The sequence below is a fragment of the Oncorhynchus kisutch genome, linkage group LG29 (assembly GCF_002021735.2).
Source record: "Oncorhynchus kisutch isolate 150728-3 linkage group LG29, Okis_V2, whole genome shotgun sequence".
In the NCBI taxonomy this organism is placed as follows: domain Eukaryota; kingdom Metazoa; phylum Chordata; class Actinopteri; order Salmoniformes; family Salmonidae; genus Oncorhynchus; species Oncorhynchus kisutch.
The window spans coordinates 31,938,344-31,957,535 of record NC_034202.2 but is presented as its reverse complement, the minus strand read 5'-3'; the positions used below and the strand labels follow the sequence as shown (position 1 = coordinate 31,957,535).

General features: G+C 42.4%; 1 protein-coding gene across 3 annotated transcripts; it reads right to left on the bottom strand.

The window, feature by feature from the left end:
- Positions 1-78: 78 nt before the first annotated feature.
- Positions 79-11,454, bottom strand: LOC109874289 (U2 snRNP-associated SURP motif-containing protein-like). 3 transcript variants are annotated; one of them, XM_031809227.1, is made up of 24 exons: positions 11,334-11,454; positions 10,605-10,698; positions 10,407-10,518; positions 10,177-10,286; positions 10,028-10,095; positions 9,840-9,934; positions 9,649-9,713; positions 9,333-9,498; positions 9,010-9,215; positions 7,721-7,764; positions 6,617-6,721; positions 6,448-6,514; positions 5,758-5,930; positions 5,443-5,605; positions 5,178-5,257; positions 4,984-5,071; positions 4,734-4,862; positions 4,397-4,577; positions 4,234-4,308; positions 4,090-4,153; positions 2,403-2,550; positions 891-1,001; positions 548-756; positions 79-457 (listed from the first exon to the last, which is right to left on the bottom strand). In XM_031809227.1, the coding sequence occupies exons 2-24, from the start codon at positions 10,689-10,691 to the stop codon at positions 334-336; spliced, it is 2,670 nt and encodes an 889-aa protein (XP_031665087.1). In that variant the 5' UTR covers positions 10,692-10,698; positions 11,334-11,454; the 3' UTR covers positions 79-333. The 3 variants fall into 3 exon arrangements, with proteins under 3 accessions (XP_031665087.1, XP_031665086.1, XP_031665085.1); XM_031809226.1 differs by having other exon boundaries at positions 10,028-10,286; positions 11,334-11,446; XM_031809225.1 differs by having other exon boundaries at positions 4,397-4,862; positions 11,334-11,446.
- Between the last annotated feature and the right edge of the window lie 7,738 nt (positions 11,455-19,192).

Here is a 19,192-nt window from a genome sequence, read left to right as displayed (position 1 = left end):
TTTAGAAAGGCTAAATGACATGACGTGGTACCCTCAGCTAATCCATTCACCATCCTGGAGCATGGATGACAACACAGACACATTGCCAAGAGTGATTTATTGTCTCAGGAACTAGTCGCAATCTGAATGGGGTTTAAAAACAACCTGATGGGAAAACAGAACTGTACAAACAATGTTCATCTTACAAAAAAATGGAAATTTTCACTGCAGGGGCAGTTCAGAGGCATTGTGGGAAAGAAGCGTGTGGTGCCGTGGCATGGTCAGCACTGGCAGAGCAGGGCAGTCCATGAAAGCCGCCTAGCTGCTTCAGGGGGAGAGGCATAGGCCTCAGGATCAGTGTTTGCTCTTCTTAGTCTTTTTGTGGGAGCGGTGTGGCGACCGGGAGCTAGACCTCCTCCACGTCTTCCTGACTGGCGAGGGCGACCGCTTGGACTTCTTGGGAGACTTTGACTTGATTCTGTTGGAAGGGTGGGATAGGGGTGAGTCAGCAAAAATATCGAATGCTGAACACAAATTAAACAGAACAATGGTTTCACATAGGCCTTACTTTACGGGAGAATGTCCTCTGTATTTCTGTGTCCGCTCCTCTGTGTCTCTACTCCGTCCCCTGTCCCGGTCTTGACTCCTTTTACTCTTCTCCTTGTCCCGTCCTTTACTGGTCTCCTCCGCCTTGTCTCTCCGCTCATCCTTCTTTGATCGCTCTTTTGATTTCGGAATGGATCTCTCTCTCTTCTCCTTGTCATCCTTATCAAACTCCTGATGTAAACAGAACATGTGGAGCCATTGCAACCGGTGAAGTTTTTTTTAAAGTCACATTTAAACCTGCAACTTCATGGTATCTGTTCAGTTTCCCTTACTGCCGGACTTATGAAAGTACACTAGAAACCCACCTTTTGCAATAGCTTGTTCCTGTAGTGCGCCACCTGTTTCTGCATGTTTAACCCTGACTTCCTGGGCTTCTTCCCAGACTCCAGCTCATCCTGGAACTTCATCACCTTCACCTGCAGCCAACAAATTGAGTAAATAAGATAGACATACACTCGTACTGTTTGGACAGTGGGTCCAATTGTTGCATAAATGAATGTAAATCAAACAAACTGCTGAGCGTATTCGGGTTTTGCATTCAGACCGCTTTACTTTTCCCACATTTTATTGCCTGAATTTAAGTGATCATTTCGGGGGGGGGGGGGGTTACAAATGAATGAAAAGCTGAAATGTCTTGAGTCAAGTATTCAACCCCTTTTTTATGGCAAGCCTAAATAAGTTCAGGGTTAATGTGTATAACAACTCATGTAAGTTGAACTCTGTGTGCAATAGTGTAACATTTACCTTGTCCCAGAGCTGACAAAGTAAAAATCTGTCATTAACCACAATTAAGAATTTACTCTAAACAAGGATCTGCCCCTTTTTCAATTTGCCTAAAATGACACCCAAATCTAACTGCCCGTAGCAAGGATGTGCATATTCTTGGTACCATTTCAAAACAATGTAATACAAAGAAGAAAAAAGTTATTTTGTATCATCTTTGAAATGCAAGAAAAAGGCTAATAAATTCAGACCCAGGTGCAATTTAGATTTTGGCCACTAGATGGCAGCGGTGTATATGCAAAGTTTGACTGATCCGATGAACCATTACAAAATTGAACAGCAATGCATCAAGACTGCCCAAATGGTTTTAGTAATAACTGTTAAATTGCACTCCTCAAACAATAGCTACTGTAAATTGGACAGTGCAGTTAGATTAACAAGAATTTAAGCTTTCTGCCAATAGAGGTCTGTCCTACACTGGAGTAGCTTACCAAGAAGACAGTGGCTGAGTTAGTTTTGACAAATCTACGGCAAGAACTGAAAATGGTTGTCTAGTAATGATCAACAACCAATTTGACAGAGCTTCAAGAATTTTGAAAATAAATGGGTAAATGTTGCACAATTCAGAGACTCAATCTCTGCCAAAGGAGATTCTACAAAGTACTGACTCAGTGGTGTGAATACTTATTTAAATTAGATTTACATTTGTTCACTTTGCCATGTACTCTTATTTCTAGCTGGCACAGCCAGAAGAGGACTGGCCACCCCTCAGAGCGTGGTTCCTTTCTAGGGAGTTTTTCCTAGCCACCGTGCTTCTGCGTTGTTTTAGGCTGGGTTTCTGTATAGCACGTTGACATCTGCTGCTGTAAAAAGGGCTTTATAAATAAATGTGATTGATTTTGTGTGTAGATGGGTGAGAAAAACAAATCCATTTTGAATTCAGGCTATAACAAAAATGTGGAATAAGTGAAGGGGTATAAATACTTTCTGAAGGGCCTGTATGTATTATAAGTTGGTTGACCGGTATGGACTGAGTCAGAAGGTCTGCTGCAGTGTGTTACTTGGTCCTAGTAGGCATTGTTGACTGTGCTTACCTCCAGCTCTCTCAGCCGGCTCCTCTTGCTTTCGGACATCTCAAAACTGCTGAGGGAGCTCTTGAAGTCAGCATTGTCATACTTAGAGGGGCTGTCATCATCGCTGCTGTCATCCTCGGACTTCCCATCTCCTCCCTTAATGTTAGCACTGTGGACCATGGGGCGATAAGAGGAATTTAATTTATTTTGGGTAACAGACATACAACCAAATGTTCAATGTGGACCCAGAGGATATCACTTGAAAGTATTAATTAAACTGCTTGTTTCCAAAGTGGACCTTGATGGTAATAACAATGATTAAAAGGCAAGACAAAAGTAAACAACCATGAACATTGACATCCTAAAGTGTCACTTTTCCCTAACCTTAATCAACCATATTGATTTCACATCACACCTGACCAGCAGTAGGGACACACGGGGCAGTGGAGTGGTTTCTCTTACTTGGACAACCTTGTCCAAATAAATCTTTGCCTGCTTTTTAAAGCTATTTTTTTCTTGATCTCCAAGGGGAGGCTATTCCATAGACAAATGCCTGTATAGAAAAATGTGGTCCTCACAGCACTGTTTACTCTTGGGATTAATAATATAGACATAATACTAGCTCTGGTATTGTGACGGTTGGTTACAGACCATACCAATGTGGTTTTTCATGTAACCTGGGGCACGATAATTTAAGATGTCAAACTTATGATTAAGTTGGTCCACAGGTAACAAGCCCACTTCTCCAGAACTCCTGTACCCCTATGTGGGTCCTAGGGGGGACATTCAGGATATACCAGATAACATTATGTGGATCCTAGGGGGGACATTCAGCATATTCCTGATAACACTGTGGGTCCTAGAGGGAACATTCAGCATATACCTGATAACACTGTGGGTCCTAGGGGGAACATTCAGCATATACCTGATAACACTGTGGGTCCTAGAGGGAACATTCAGCATATACCTGATAACACTGTGGGTCCTAGGGGGAACATTCAGCATATACCTGATAACACTGTGGGTCCTAGAGGGAACATTCAGCATATACCTGATAACACTGTGGGTCCTAGGGGGAACATTCAGCATATACATGACCTGCATTCTCTCTTTCAGCTTTTTTGATAGCCCACTATACCAAGCAGAGCAGAATAATCAACATGACACAAGCAGTTTCTTAACTTTGACGTCCAAATAACATATGAACATTTAAATTTGTTTGCCATTTTAGAAATAATTTGAGCAGAAATCAGGTCTCCAGAAAGGGATTGATCTAGCGACACACCAAGTTAAGTTACTTGTTTTAGACTCAATCTCCTTGCCTGCAGTTTACCTTTATCTTGTCAGCCCTAAGCAATCTATGATTTGTTCCAAACAAAATAGATGAAGTTTCCCCCAAATGTAGCAATAATTTGTTTCCAGTCAACCAATCTCTTAGCAAAATGCAAGAGCCACTATGTCCCAACTCCAGTTCTCCCAACAGTACATATGTGTTATGGCCCCATACAAACACACCTGATTCTACTTGTCAATGAATCATTAAGCCCTTTTTTTGTCCAGGGTTACAACAAAACTGTGTACTGTTGGGGGTACTGGAGGACTGGAGCTGGAAAAAACCACTCAACAGCAGTAAATGCTACATTATAGTAACTCTGTGATGAGTTGGGTTTCAGTGATGGGGAAAAGAGTGCCTGCACCAGGTTCTTACCTGGCATTCAGGTCATCCCCCAAGTCTCGCTCTCCCAAAGTGTCCCATTTGGATTCAGTGTTAGCTGAAAGAGGAAGCGGCAGGGTGAGCTGTAGGTTAGGAGTAGAGATATGATTGTTGGGTTGAGTGCTGACAGTACAGTACCTTGTGGGAGAGCGTCAGCATCGTCCACCCTCTCCCATTTAGATAGAGCCACTCTTGAGTGGGCCAGCTCATCCACTGCAAAACACAAACTTACATCAAGTCCACATCTTATAACGCTTTTATGGTTTCCATTTTTCACAGAAATTCAGCCAGATTGACTTACAAGGCATTCCGTCAATGTCCTCCATTGGTGCACACAGGGGAACCCCGTCGATGTCATCAACAGGCACCCCATCCAGGGAGGCAGGGTCCCAGGCCAGGGGCGAGCCGTCGAGGTTCTCCAGCGGAGCTCCGTCTAACAGCGCCCCGTCCAACGGGGCTCCATCCAGGTCTGGAGACGACACCTGAGGTGAGATATACCCAGCCCACATAAACCAATGTTGCTGAATTGTATATTTACACACACTATCAGAGAATGTAACAGTGTCATCAGTAAAATAGGCATGGATCAAAACTCTTTTCCAGGTCTTGTCCAGGACAGGTCCTGAGATCCAGCTCACCTCTATCCTCTCGATCACCTCCTCTCCTGCCTTGATCAGACCTAGGAAGATGTTCTGTAGCTGGATCAGGTAAGACTCTGGGTATACGGCCCAGTCTTCCCAGGCCCTGAAACAGCCCATTATCTTTTGCTGAGGACAGAAGACATATGGGTGAGTGATAATGTATTTGTTCTGGCCAAGGCAATAACAGATCACAAGCATGGAAAAACATTAGAAAGCATTATTTAATTTTTTAAACTGCACTCATTACCTTGAACTGTTCAGCTTGTAGTCTTGCTTGTATGTTTCGATATGCATCACTAATGTCACCAAATATCTGGGGCAATTTTGCTTCAAAACTGAAGGAACAGAGAAACAATAAACCGTTAGACAGGAAAACACAGTGTGACCACTGAGCATGTGTATTATATAATGACAGACTTATTTAAAATAGACGTTTCTTACTATTTGCGATAATAAGATGCATTGGCAACTTTGGCACAGGAGTTGTACAAGATGTCAGATACAAGGTACAGTCTGGCAATCTGTGGGAATAAAGATAGACATGACTGTGAGCAATACTCTGGGCGGCAGGTAACCTAGTGGTCGATGTGCCTTGAGCAAGTCACTTAACCCTAATTTCTCCAGGGACCGTTGATAATACATGTTTTCTATATACTATATGCCATGTGAATGTGCTTGGTAGTGTAAGACTCATAGGATAAGGGACCTTTTTCTGCAGTGGTGTCTGAAGGAGGGACAGGGACTCTGCGATGGACCCCACCACCTCCTCCGCTGCCTCGGCTCTCTCCAGACAGAACAGCATAGCATCACCAATGTCCTCCCTACGAGGGGTGAGTCCTCTCAGCAGCATCTCTAGTCTCTCCCTGTGCCTGGAATAAAAACACGCATTCATTGTTATCCTGAGAATGTCCATATTCCAAAGTCAGTTTTTCCAGTAACACGTCAGATTCAGATGAATGCTTTTCATCTTCAGTCTGCCTCAGAACCTCCCTCTCTGCCCTGTATGTACAGCAACACTCACTCTGTCTTCAGCTGGCCCTTTTTCAGCAGCTCCTCCTCCAGGGAGGGAGACTCCTCTTCCTCCCCCGCCTCCTCATCTCCATGGAGGTAGGGGTTTAGGAGGGGCGGCCTCCAGATGGAGCCCCCACGGAACATCCGGAAGTCTGCCGTCCTCCACTCACTGGGGGGCTCGCCCTGGGGATGGAGGGAGAGGGACATGGATGAGGCGCAGCAGAGGTGTAGTGGGTAGGCACTGTTCTTAATTTTACTCCTTTTATTTTCTATCCTGATGCCAAGTCACTTTAATCTGCCTTCATGTACATATCTACCTCATATTCCTTATTATTATCTATCCTAATGCCTAGTCACTTTACCCTGCCTTCATGTACATATCTACCTCAAATACCTTATTATTATTATCTATCCTGATGCCTAGTCACTTTACCCTGCCTTCATGTACATATCTACCTCAGATACCTCTGCACATTGGTCTCGTACTGATACTCCCTGCATATAGCGTCATGCTTGTTTATGTTATTCCAATTGTGTTACTATTTGTATAATTTTTAAAACTCTGCATTGTTGGGAAGGGCTCGTAAGAAAGCATTTCAAGTCAAGTACACCTGTTGTATTCAGCGCATGTGACAAATAACACTTGATTTGAGATGGCCTCATGGTCATAGGGCTGTAGCCAGGACAGATCATGACCTACCTGGAGAATGGAGTACAGTTTCCAGCGGTAGTACACGTGCTCTTGGCTTTTGTTGTCAAAGAGAAACCTGGAATCATCAATAAAAACCATTTCAAAATGAGTTTAAAAAAGACATTTAGACCAGTGGTATGACTAGAGGGAAATGGAGAGCTCAGCAATGGTAGATCACCTCAAGTCAGGGTTGTTCTTCTCTTTGCTCATAATGATGGCTTCAAACATGGGTCCCTCACGCACCACAAACTCTATCATCCTGTGGATGAGGCCTAACAGATTCCTGTGGAGTAAAAGGAGAGGGGATGAGACCAAACGCTGTGACTTGTCCCCCCTCATCCAGACCAGTGGCCATGTCAAAGCTCTCACTGAACACTGGCCCCGAGCCCCTTAACCTCTCTCTGTCTCCTAGAACATTTGTCCCTCTGCAATCATTTATCACAGCAACGTTGAGGATATGTTGTGTGATGTGTGTTGGTCTGCACACACGAGTGAGTGGGGGAGACGGTCTGTCCCTAGTGTGTAGTTACATCAGAAGTAGTGTTTCTGTCATGTGTCTAGTATTGTGTCTAAATGAAGCAGTAAGTGTGTCTAAATGAAAAGAGGGACTATATATATATATATATATATATATATATATAGAGTGACAACATAATACTACTATTAGCTACAACTGATTTTAATCTAAAATGCATTTGCTTTCTAGCTGCATCTGTCTGCAGTGTTTCAGCCAACACAGGTAGGAAGAACAAAGGTTGCCACTGAAGCTAGTACCAGTATGTTTCAATGGATATAATTGACTCCAACAATCACTTAAGTATAACAATCAATGTTTCTGACAGGGGATTACAATGGTGACATTTACTAATCTAATGAGGATGACATGAATGAATAAACTGTGGGCTTTGCTTACTAGGCCAATGATTCACTTCAACCATGTTCAACCGAGGCCCATGACCCTCCTTCTAGTTAGATATAGGGCCTCCAGTCCTAAGCAGCAGGGGTTACCAATTCCCTGAACATAGGCCATGTTGTCAACAAGATAGATAGACCAATGTTAGAACAGGACACTACTACAAACTATGAGACAGTTATGTTCTCAGCTGTCCTCTCCCATTAGTCATGTACATACAGACGTAGCACTTAGGACTGGGGCTTCTTGTCTGTCACGTACGTACACAAGAACAGTACACCAGGGCAGGGCCTCTGTCCTCTTAACACGGTTCTGTCTGTGAGAATGTCTGGTCAGTCGTAGTAGTAAGAATGGATAGAGAGTGTGTACCTTTCTGTTGGGATAACCACTTTGACTACAGCTTCGGACAGAGTCTGTTCGTGAAGTCAAATAAAATAGTGAAGATATAAAAAAAAGTGAGTATATATACAGATGAAACACTGCAGGATACATACAGCATATCAACTGAGGACAGCAGTAACAGATATACTTTATTTTAACGAGGGGAACAGTTCCCACATTCGAGAGACAGGTACACTGTCAAAGTACATTATCTATAGAATACCCCCACCCTCTTACTTTTACAGTAGAGGTACACTGTCAAAGTACATTATCTATAGAATACCCCCACCCTCTTACTTTTACAGTAGAGAGGTACACTGTCAAAGTACATTATCTATAGAATACCCCCACCCTCTTACTTTTACAGTAGAGAGGTACACTGTCAAAGTACATTATCTATAGAATACCCCCACCCTCTTACTTTTACAGTAGAGAGGTACACTGTCAAAGTACATTATCTATAGAATACCCCCACCCTCTTACTTTTACAGTAGAGGTACACTGTCAAAGTACATTATCTATAGAATACCCCCACCCTCTTACTTTTACAGTAGAGAGGTACACTGTCAAAGTACATTATCTATAGAATACCCCCACCCTCTTACTTTTACAGTAGAGGTACACTGTCAAAGTACATTATCTATAGAATACCCCCACCCTCTTACTTTTACAGTAGCATTTTAATTACATATGGTTCTGTAACTACCTCATAACTCCATCTGGGTCAAATTCCCCTGCCTTAGAACATATCCTGAATAGATTCATAACAGGTCTATACACGCACCACAGGACAAACCAACTGGATTTTAAAAAAGGGAAATGGAACTCAGAACTGCTATTTCAGAACATGGCCATCACATCTCTTTTGTTTTGTGCATAAAATGCCGTTCTGAATTCTAAGCAATGTCCAGTTGATTGGGCCTATGATAAATGTATCAACATGCATAGAAAATCTACTACACACACCTAATATTGGCTAATTAACTGTAGTTTAAAACAAAATAAAACTATTATTTAAACAACTTGACAGAACCATGCACATACACTATAGCAGGGGTCTCCTCACCCTGTTCCTGGAGAGCTACCCTTCCGTAGGTTTTCCTCCAACCCCAGTTGTAACTAACCTGGTTCAGCTTATCAACCAGCTAATTATTAGAAAGGTGTGTTAAAAATAGGGTTGGAGCGAAAACCTACAGGATGGTAGCTCTCCAGGAACAGGGTTGGAGCGTCCTGCCCTACACTCTTTAAAAAACATTTTTTTTAAAGGGCCAACCTACCTTGTCCAACTCCTCCTTGGACCTGCCCCATGGCTTGGTAAAGTCATTGCGGAAGCGGTCTCTGGGCTGAGCGTTGAAGGGCAGGCCGGAGGGGGGTGGGGGTGTGGACATTTTAAGTACCCCTATGGGTGTATAGAGTGGCTGGGGAGGGATGCGAACAGCTTTCCCCCATCCCAGCTTCATTTCAAAACCCATAACCGTTTTACCTGCAGCAAAAAGGAGCAATGATCCTACAAGGTTAATGGAACACGGAGCAGGGCATTTATCATCTGGCATCGTTTACTGAACAGAATGCAATATTCCCTAATCACAGATTGACTCACCGTCTAGAGCAGCCAAGGCCCTTTCTGCATCTTTCCTGGTCATGAAGGCCACAAAGCCTCTGTTTGTAACCCTGGTGCGTTCCTCGTCACTACGGGGCCACATGATCTTCACACTCGCCAGGGGACCATACTTGCCAAACTCTTTGCAAAGCATTTCTTCATTCATCTGACACATTAGAAGTATCATATCAGCAAAGTTTCACAAAAATTCAGTCCTCATTTAAGTTAGTTGAATTTGTCCCAAACAAACGAAGAGCTGGCTATATTGTGAATCTTTATCTCCTGTCAAAACGTCCCAAGCAGATAGTTTCTTTACCTTGGGGCTAATGCAGCCAATGTACAGGTTGGTTGTGTTCGGTATGGCTGGGTCATCATCAAATACTGGAGGGAGACGTTCATATGTAGCTAAACATGTAAAAGCTACAGAGGGTTCATCTTTGATTTGGACAAAGGCTTATTGTAGTAAACCATTCTTATTCCACTGCAAGGGACAGACTTGGCTCTTACTTGATCGTCGCGTTAGTGGTATGTCCAGGTCTCCATATGCTCCCCCAGGCTCATTTGTCTTTCTTTTGTACCTTTCTTCACGTTCCTCCTGTATTCTAGGAGAACACAATTATTTACACACAAAAATAAACAACAAATTGGTCAAATAATGAAAGAACATGAATTACTACGCCGTTTCAAAAACATACTGCTTTAGCTCCTCTTTAAAAAGTTCAAGGTTGCTCTTCTTCTTCTCTTCCGTCTTCTTTTTAACAATCTGTGGACCAGACAAACATATAAGGGGACAAAATAATGTATCATTCTGTATACACAGTAAGTGATTCACATGGATACTCACAGGCCTTCTGATTTCAGAAGAGTGTGCCGGTGAGACGTTCTGGGACACTGAAGTAAACTTGGTGATTGGTCGGTAAAGCTTGCTCTTTTTAACCTCTACTGCTTCCTCTTCTGCAAAATCAAATAAAAATCAAATAGAAATTGTAACTGTGTAGATATTAAAATAATGAAAATACAGTGTCTGCAACACAGACCCAACCAAAGTTGGATTAGCCAGGATGTTTCGCTCACCTTTAGTTGCATTGACGATACCCCCACGGACAAAAGTCTTCACTCCACTTTTGTCATTACTGTCAAAACAAGCTAAAAACTCTTCAAAAACTTCAGCTGCTTTTTCTTCTTCCTGGAAAAGAGATTGTTTTAAAATTGAAAATCATAGCCATCTGCAACAAAGTGTAGGCCTAGCTATAAAATGGTCAAATCTCTTACCTTTTTCTTCAGATCTTCTTGTTCTCTCTTGGTCAATGTTCTCTTCACGCCTACAGGTTTCCCTTTCTTGCCATTTTTGTCTGCCATGCTGATACTTATACACACAAAAAAAACTGTGTCATATTGAAGAAATGGAGTCTAATAAAATGCAACTGCATCTGTCTCTTCACATACTTCTATTTTTTTCAGCTACAGCTCTGCAAAAGCATGTTGTGTCATGAATGCTATTGCATGCAAACGTATTACAACTGCAGATGCATGAATCTGAGCAAATAACAGTAGTTAGGAAAGTTCTGTAACTATCTAACTACTGCGAGCTATGGCCAACCAACATTAGCTAGCTAGACATGTCATCATATTTGTTGACTGTGACATACCTGCACATTTCTGTCGCCAGATACGAACCTAACCTTGCTTATTAATATCTAGCCAGCTATCATTTCCTCCATTACTCTTCAAAAAAACTAGTTAGCTCAGTTGATCATACACGAGCCCTGCCTGCCAACCCACCTCCCCTCCCATTCAATCACTGTGTAGCTAACGTTAGCTAGCTAGCTAGGCCAAATCTCGCTTGCTTGCTGTGTGTGATCTGGTGCAAAGCTTTGCTACGGCGATCATTTCTAACTTACTGCAAGACAAATATGTAGTTAATAAAATAGATAACTGGTTTGAATGATCTACATCGCAATGAGTATGAATCATTAAGTCTAAAAGTTGCAAATTCCTTACCGTAGAAATTTACAATGCGTTTGTTATTGCTCCACCATTTTGAATACGACAAAATTGGACATAGAGAAAAACTGATGTCACTACACGCTCTGACCAATAAAACCCCCAGAAAGATGACTTCAGTTTGTCAGATCTTTCAGTAGGCTTTCATAAAAGTAGGCCAAGGCTATAATAAAATCATTATATCATAATATGCATGCAATGTGATTTACCTACATAATCTAGCTCATTTCATTTAATACAATTTATCTTTACCCAATACATCTGTAAGTGTAGATACAGGTAATGCAAATGTAATGATGACCCAATAAATAAAACATTTAATTCTCCTACGTTTTTTTGTATATTTCGTATTTAATTTACAACATATGAGTCTCATTAAAATCAATGTTTGACATTTTATCAGTAGATTTCCAGAGCAGTTGCTATAAACATCATGTAATATGGCCTACATACAGTGGGGCAAAAAAAAGTATTTAGTCAGCCACCAATTGTGCAAGTTCTCCCACTTAAAAAGAGGAGAGAGGCCTGTAATTTTCACTTCAACTATGGACAGACAATATGAGAATAAAAAAAATGTATGAATTTATTTGCAAATTGTGGTGGAAAATAAGTATTTGGTCAATAACAAAAGTTTATCTCAATACTTTGTTATATACCCTTTGTTGGCAATGACAGAGGTCAAACGTTTTCTGTAAGTCTTCACAAGGTTTTCACACACTGTTGCTGGTATTTTGGCCCATTCCTCCATGCAGATCTCCTCTAGAGCAGTGATGTTTTGGGACTGTTGCTGGGCAACACGGATTTTCAACTCCCTCCAAAGATTTTCTATGGGGTTGAGATCTGGAGACTGGCTAGGCCACTCCAGGACCTTAAAATGCTTCTTACGAAGCAACTCCTTCGTTGCCCGGGCGGTGTGTTTGGGATCATTGTCATGCTGAAAGACCCAGCCACGTTTCATATTCAATGCCCTTGCTGATGGTAGGCTTTGTTACTTTGGTCCCAGCTCTCTGCAGGTCATTCACGAGGTCCCCCCGTGTGGTTCTGGGATTTTTGCTCACCGTTCTTGTGATAATTTTGACCCCTCATGGTGAGATCTTGCGTGGAGCCCCAGATCGAGGGAGATTATCAGTGGTCTTGTATGTCTTCCATTTCCTAATAATTGCTCCCACCGTTGATTTCTTCAAACCAAGCTGCTTACCTATTGCAGATTCAGTCTTCCCAGTCTGGTGCAGGTCTACAATTTTGTTTCTGGTGTCCTTTGACAGCTCTTTGGTCTTGGCCATAGTGGAGTTTGGAGTGTGACTGTTTGAGGTTGTGGACAGGTGTCTTTTATACTGATAACAAGTTCAAACAGGTGCCATTAATACAGGTAACGAGTGGAGGACAGAGGAGCCTCTTAAAGAAGAAGTTACAGGTCTGTGAGAGCCAGACATCTTGCTTGTTTGTAGGTGACCAAATACTTATTTCCACCATAATTTGCAAATAAATTCATTAAAAATCCTACAATGTGATTTTCTGGATTTTCTTTCTCATTTTGTCTGTCATAGTTGAAGTGTACTTATGATGAAAATTACAGGCCTCTCTCATCTTTTTAAGTGGGAGAACTTGCACAATTGGTGGCTGACTAAATACTTTTTTTGCCCCACTGTATACATGCAGCTGCATAGACCAGTGCTATAAATACTTTGGGTAACAGGCTCAGGTCACTGTCCAAACCTCACATGATATTTCCCAAAATAACATGTGTGTCTAGGGTCTTTATGAAGAGTGTGAACATAGGTGTAGCCTGTCACTTCAGCTGTTCTTTATCACTTGTCCTTTTGAGTTCTAATATTAATTGAGTTCTTCAGAGGTCAAAAACGTTTGTAAACACGGCCACATAAATTCTCTGACATGCCAAATCTAATTCAGGTGATGAGCCTAACTGCTCTACAAAACGCTTTTGCGGGTTTCCATGTAACTGATTATTACAACAGCCAAGAAATGTCATGAATATCTGTGCCATACATACTCAAACCAACATCAAGATAAAGTGGCAACATCCTACATCTTTGGGTACTTCATTGAACTTTGACCACTGGACTATTTGAGGACTTGCCTTTTTGACACTTTCAGACTCATGTACTTATATGTACCTTTATGAGAAACATGTACAGTAACTGCGTTAGTGCTTTTAGATTACAGTCAAACAAGTTGATATTCAGTAAATCTGTAAAGAGAAAGCAAACATTTTTTAAATTGGCTAGTGGTGGAACACTGAAGATGATTTTTAATGATGTTGAGTTTTTAAAGTGTTAAATGTAAGCCTATCGGAAGGGTTAAGAGTGTGATTAATGAGATACTTTTGATATAGGCTACAGAAAGCACATGGGTCCTCAACGGTGATCACTGCAGGATGACAATCCGGCCTTCTCGGCCTCTGCCTCTTCCCCGCCACTGCACCTCTGTGGACCCTATCCTGGGCCTGCCCTGACCCTCATACCAGCGAAGCGATCATTGAGGGTCACTCCTGTCTGAAAACCAGGAAACAAAAGTATGTGGACACCCCTTCAAATTAGTGTATTCGGCTATTTCAGCCACACTCGTAGCTGACAGGTGTATAAAATCGAGCACACAGCCATAATATCTCCATAGATAAACATTGGCAGTAGAATAGCCTGTCCTGAAGAGCTCAGTGACTTTCAACATGGCACCGTCATAGGATGCCACCGTTCCAACAACAGCTCAGCCGCAAAGTGGTAGGCCACACAAGCTCACAGAATGGGACCATCGAGTTCTGAAGTGCGTAGCACGTAAAATGTTCTGTCCTCGGTTGCAACACTCATTACCGAGTTCCAAACCGCCCCTGGAAGCAACATCAGCACAATAATTGTTCGTCAGGAGCTTCATGAAATTAGTTTCCATGGCCGAACAGCCACACACAAGCCTAAGATCACCATGTGCAATGGCAAGCGCCGGCTGAAGTGGTGTAAAGCTTGCCGCCATTGGACTCTCAAGCAGTGGAAACGTGTTATCTGGAGTGATTAATCACGATTCACCATCTGGCAGTCCGATGGATGAATCTGGGGTTGGCAGATGCCAGGAGAACGCTACCTGTCAGAATGCATAGTGCCAACTTAAAAGAATGGTGGAGGAGGAATAATGGTCTGGGGTTGTTTTTCATGGTTCAGGTTAGGCCCCTTAGTTCCAGGGAAAGGAAATCTTAATGCTAGAGCATACAATGACATTCTAGACGATTCTGTACTTCCAACTTTGTGGCAACAGTTTGGGAAGGCCCTTTCCCGTTTCAGCATGACAATGCCCCAGGAGCACAAAGCGAGGTCCATACAGAAATGGTCTATCCAGATCGGTGTGGAAGAACTTGACTGGCCTGCACAGAGCCGTGACCTCAACCCCATAGAACACCTTTGGGATGAATTGGAACGCCGACTGCGAACTAGACCTAATCACCCAACATCAGTGCCCGACTTCATTAATGCTCTTGTGGCTGAATGGAATCAAGTCCCTGCAGCAATGTTCCAACATCTAGTGGAATGCCTTCCCAGAAGAGTGGAGGCTGTTATAGCAACAAAGGGGGGCCCAACTCCATATTAATGCCCATGATTTTTGGAACAAAATGTTTGACGAGCAGGTGTCGTGGTACTAAATGTTCTAAAAACAGGTAATGGCATATCACCTTATTTACAGTGGCTTTGAAGTTAAATCTGAGAGGGATGCCTTTAGCCTGGATGGACGTCCCACCCCCTGCCCCTGATGGACTGAATCAGTCCATTACTGTGGCCTCCTTAACCTTGGTCCTGAGAGACCAAGACACAGGACAGATAAGGATTAGCTTTTGTAGACTATCTGAATCCATATTAATTACAAGTAAACCTTTGTTTTGTACAGAACCCACAAAAGCATTTCAGTAAAGCAGGGTTGCAGTTTGTACTACTGTTTGTGGGCTCTGGGTTGGTTTTGCAGTCGGGAAGTGACACTGTCAAGGTAGAACCACTAGAGGACGCCTTTCTCCAGCTATATGAGAGCAGATGACGATGAGCAATACTGCCAATATAAAATAGTTTATTTGTCACAAGCAACCACAGTTACGTCATCTCACCTTCTAACCTTTTGGTACTCATACAATTTTCCATTTGCTCCAGGAAATGGAAAAGGAACCGGAAAAATGAACATGTAATTGTTTATTTTTCTATAATTCTGTGTATTCATTAAGATGAATTAGTACGTATTAGACATCTTACTAAGAGCATTTATTGTAAACCATAAGAAAACAGTATTAACTGAACAGTACCCAGTAATATGCCTTCTTTTCCTCGTGCTGTAAATGACCTCTGTTTGCATGTAAGTGATACAGTGCCTTCGGAATGTATTGACTTCCTCCACGTTTTGTTACAGTACCAGTCAAACGTTTGGACACACCTACTCATTCCAGTGATTTTGTTTATTTGGACTATTTTCTACACTGTATAATCATACTGAAGTCATGAAAACTGTGAAATAACACATATGGAATCATATAGTAACCAAAAAAGTGTTAAACAAATCAAAATATATTTTATATTTGACATTCTTTAAAGTAGCCACCCTTTGCCTTGATTACAACATTGCACACTCTTGGCATTCTCTCAACCAGCTTCATGATGTAGTCACCTGGAATGCATTTCAATTAACAGGTGTGCCTTGTTAACAGTTAATTTGTGGAATTTCTATTCTTCTTAATGTGTTTAAGTCAATCAGTTGTGTTGTGACAGGGTAGGGGTGGTATACAGAAGATAGCCCTATTTGGTAAAAGACCAAGTCCATATTATGGCAAGAACAGCTCAAATAAGCAAAGAGAAATGATAGTCCATCATTACTTTAGGACATGAAAGTCAGTCAATCCGGAAAATGTCAAGAACTTTGAAAGTTTCTTCAAGTGAAGTCGCAAAAACCATCAAGCCCTACAGTGAAACTGGCTCTCATGAGGATAAGTTCATTAGAGTTAACTGCACCTCAGATTGCGGCGCAAATAAATGCTTCACAGAGTTCAAGTAACATACACATCTCAACATCAACTGTTCAGAGGAGACTGTGTGAATCAGGCCTTCGTGTTCAAATTGCTGCAAAGAAACAACTACTAAAGGACACCAATAAGAAGAATAAACTTGCTTGGGCCAAGAAACACGAGCAATGGACATTAGACTGGTGGAAATCTGTCCTTCGGACTGATGAGTCCAAATGAGAGATTTTTGGTTCCAGCCGCAATGTCTTTGTGAGATGTAGAGTAGGTGAACGGATGATCTCCGCATGTGTGGTTTCTACCATGAAGCATGGAGGAGGAGGTGTGATGGTGTGGGGGAGCTTTGCTGGTGACACTGACAGTGATTTATTTAGGATTGACGGCACACTTAACCAGAATGGCTACCACAGCATTCTGCAGCGATCCGCCATCCCATCTGGTTTGTGCTTAGTAGGACTATAATTTGTTTTTCAACAAGACACTGACCAAAAACACACCTCCAGGCTGTGTAAGAGCTATTTGACCAAGGAGAGTGATGGAGTGCTGCATCAGATGACCTGGCCTCCACAATCACCCGACCTCAACCCAATTGAGATGGTTTAGGATGAGTTGGACCGCAGAGTGAAGGAAAAGCAGCCAACAAGTGCTCTGCATATGTGGGAACTCCTTCAAGACTGTTGGTCTGGTTGAGAGAATGCCAAGAGTGTGCAAAGCTGTCATTAAGTCAAAGGGTAGCTACTTTGAAGAATCTAAAATATATTCTGATTTGATTAACATATGTATTATTTCATAGTTTTGATGTCATCACTATTATTTTACAATGTAGAAAGTAGTAAAAATAAAGACAAAACCTTGAATGAGTAGGTTTGTCTAAACTTTTGACTTGTACTGTAAGTAATTCAGACCCTTTACTCAGTACTTTGTTGAAGCACCTTTGGTTGTGATTACAGCCTTGAGTCTTCTTGGGTATGATGCTACAAGCTTGGCACACCTGTATTTGGGGAGTTTCTCCCATTCTTCTCTGCAGATCCTCTCAAGCTCTGTTAGGTTGGATGGGGAGCATTGCTGCACAGCAATTTTGAAGGTGTCTCCAGAGATGTTCTATCGGGTTAAAGTCCGGGCTCTGGCTGGGCTACTCAAGGACATTCAGAGACTTGTCTCGAAGCTACTCCTGCATTGTCTTGGCTGTGTGGTTAGGGTCGTTGTCCTGTTGGAAGGTAAACCTTCTCCCCAGTCTGAGGTCTTGAGCGCTCTGGAGCAGGTTTTCATCAAGGATCTCTCTGTACTTAGGTAGCTTTTGGAAAACTCCAATCAGGCTGTCATGTGCCTTTTACTGAGGAGTGGCTTCCGTCTGGCAACTCTACCATTAAGGCCTAAATGGTGGAGTGCTGCAGAGATGGTTGTCCTTCTGGAAGGTTCTCCCATCTCCACAAAGGAACTCTGGAGCTCTATCAGAGTGTCAATTGGGTTCTTGGTCACCTCCCTAACCAAGGCCCTTCTCCCCTGATTGCTCAGTTTGGAATGGTGGCCAGCTCTAGGAAGAGTCTTGGTGGTTCCAAATGTCTTCCATTTAAGAATGATGCAGGCCACTATGTTCTTGGGGACTTTCAATGCTGTAGAAGTTTTGGTACCTTTCCCCAGATCTGTACCTCAACACAATCATGTCTCGGAGCTCTACGGACAATTCCTTCGACTTCATGGCTTGGTTTTTTGCTCTGACATGCACTGTCAACTGTGGGACCTTATTTCGACAGGTGTGACTTTCCAAATCATGTCCAATCAATTGAATTTACCAAAGGAGTACTCAAATCAAGTTGTAGTAACATCTCAAGGATGATCAATGGAAACAGGGTGCACCTGAGCTCAATTTCGAGTCTCATAGCAAAGGGTCTGAACACTTACCCCATAATGACAAAGCAAAAACAGGTTTTTAGAAATGTTCCTCCCCGCCTCCTCATCTCCATGGAGGTAGGGGTTTAGGAGGGGCGGCCTCCAGATGGAGCCCCCACGGAACATCCGGAAGTCTGCCGTCCTCCACTCACTGGGGGGCTCGCCCTGGGGATGGAGGGAGAGGGACATGGATGAGGCGCAGCAGAGGTGTAGTGGGTAGGCACTGTTCTTAATTTTACTCCTTTTATTTTCTATCCTGATGCCTAGTCACTTTAATCTGCCTTCATGTACATATATACCTCAAATATCTCTTACCCCTGCACATTGATCTGGTACTGATACTCCCTGTACAGTGCATTCAGACCGCTTGACCTTTTCCACATTTTGCTACGTTACAGCCTTATTCAAAATTGTATTAAATTAATTGTTTTCCTCATCAATCTACACACAATACCCAATACTGACAAAGCAAACAGGAAATTATCTTTAAAATGGCTATATTTTCTCTCAGCCTCATGGAAAAAAATGTAGAATAGCAGGAAATTAGCTTTAGAAATTCAACGTTTTTTCTCAGCCTCCTGACAAAATTTGTAGAATGGCATGTGATTATCTTTAAAACAACACGTTCTTCTCTTTGGCCCATTGCGAAATCTATAGAAATTGCAGGAAGTTAGCCGTTTCCCATCTGTAATCACATCTGTGCCATTACCTGTTTATAAACGGAGTTATAACAGACCTGTATGAACTTTTAGAAAATGACCTGGGGGGGTTCCAGGTCCTACAATTTAAACATTTCATACAGGTCTGTAACTCACTTTAATTGCACAGATGTGAATACTTCTCTCTGATAAGAAAATGCGTGCACCTCTCTATACCAAATGTCCCCTCCGCGCCCACGCCCTCTCAGAAGCCCTTCCCCTAACGTCCCTGGTGGAGTGTGTGCCTTTTGCGCATGGGTGTAGAAACG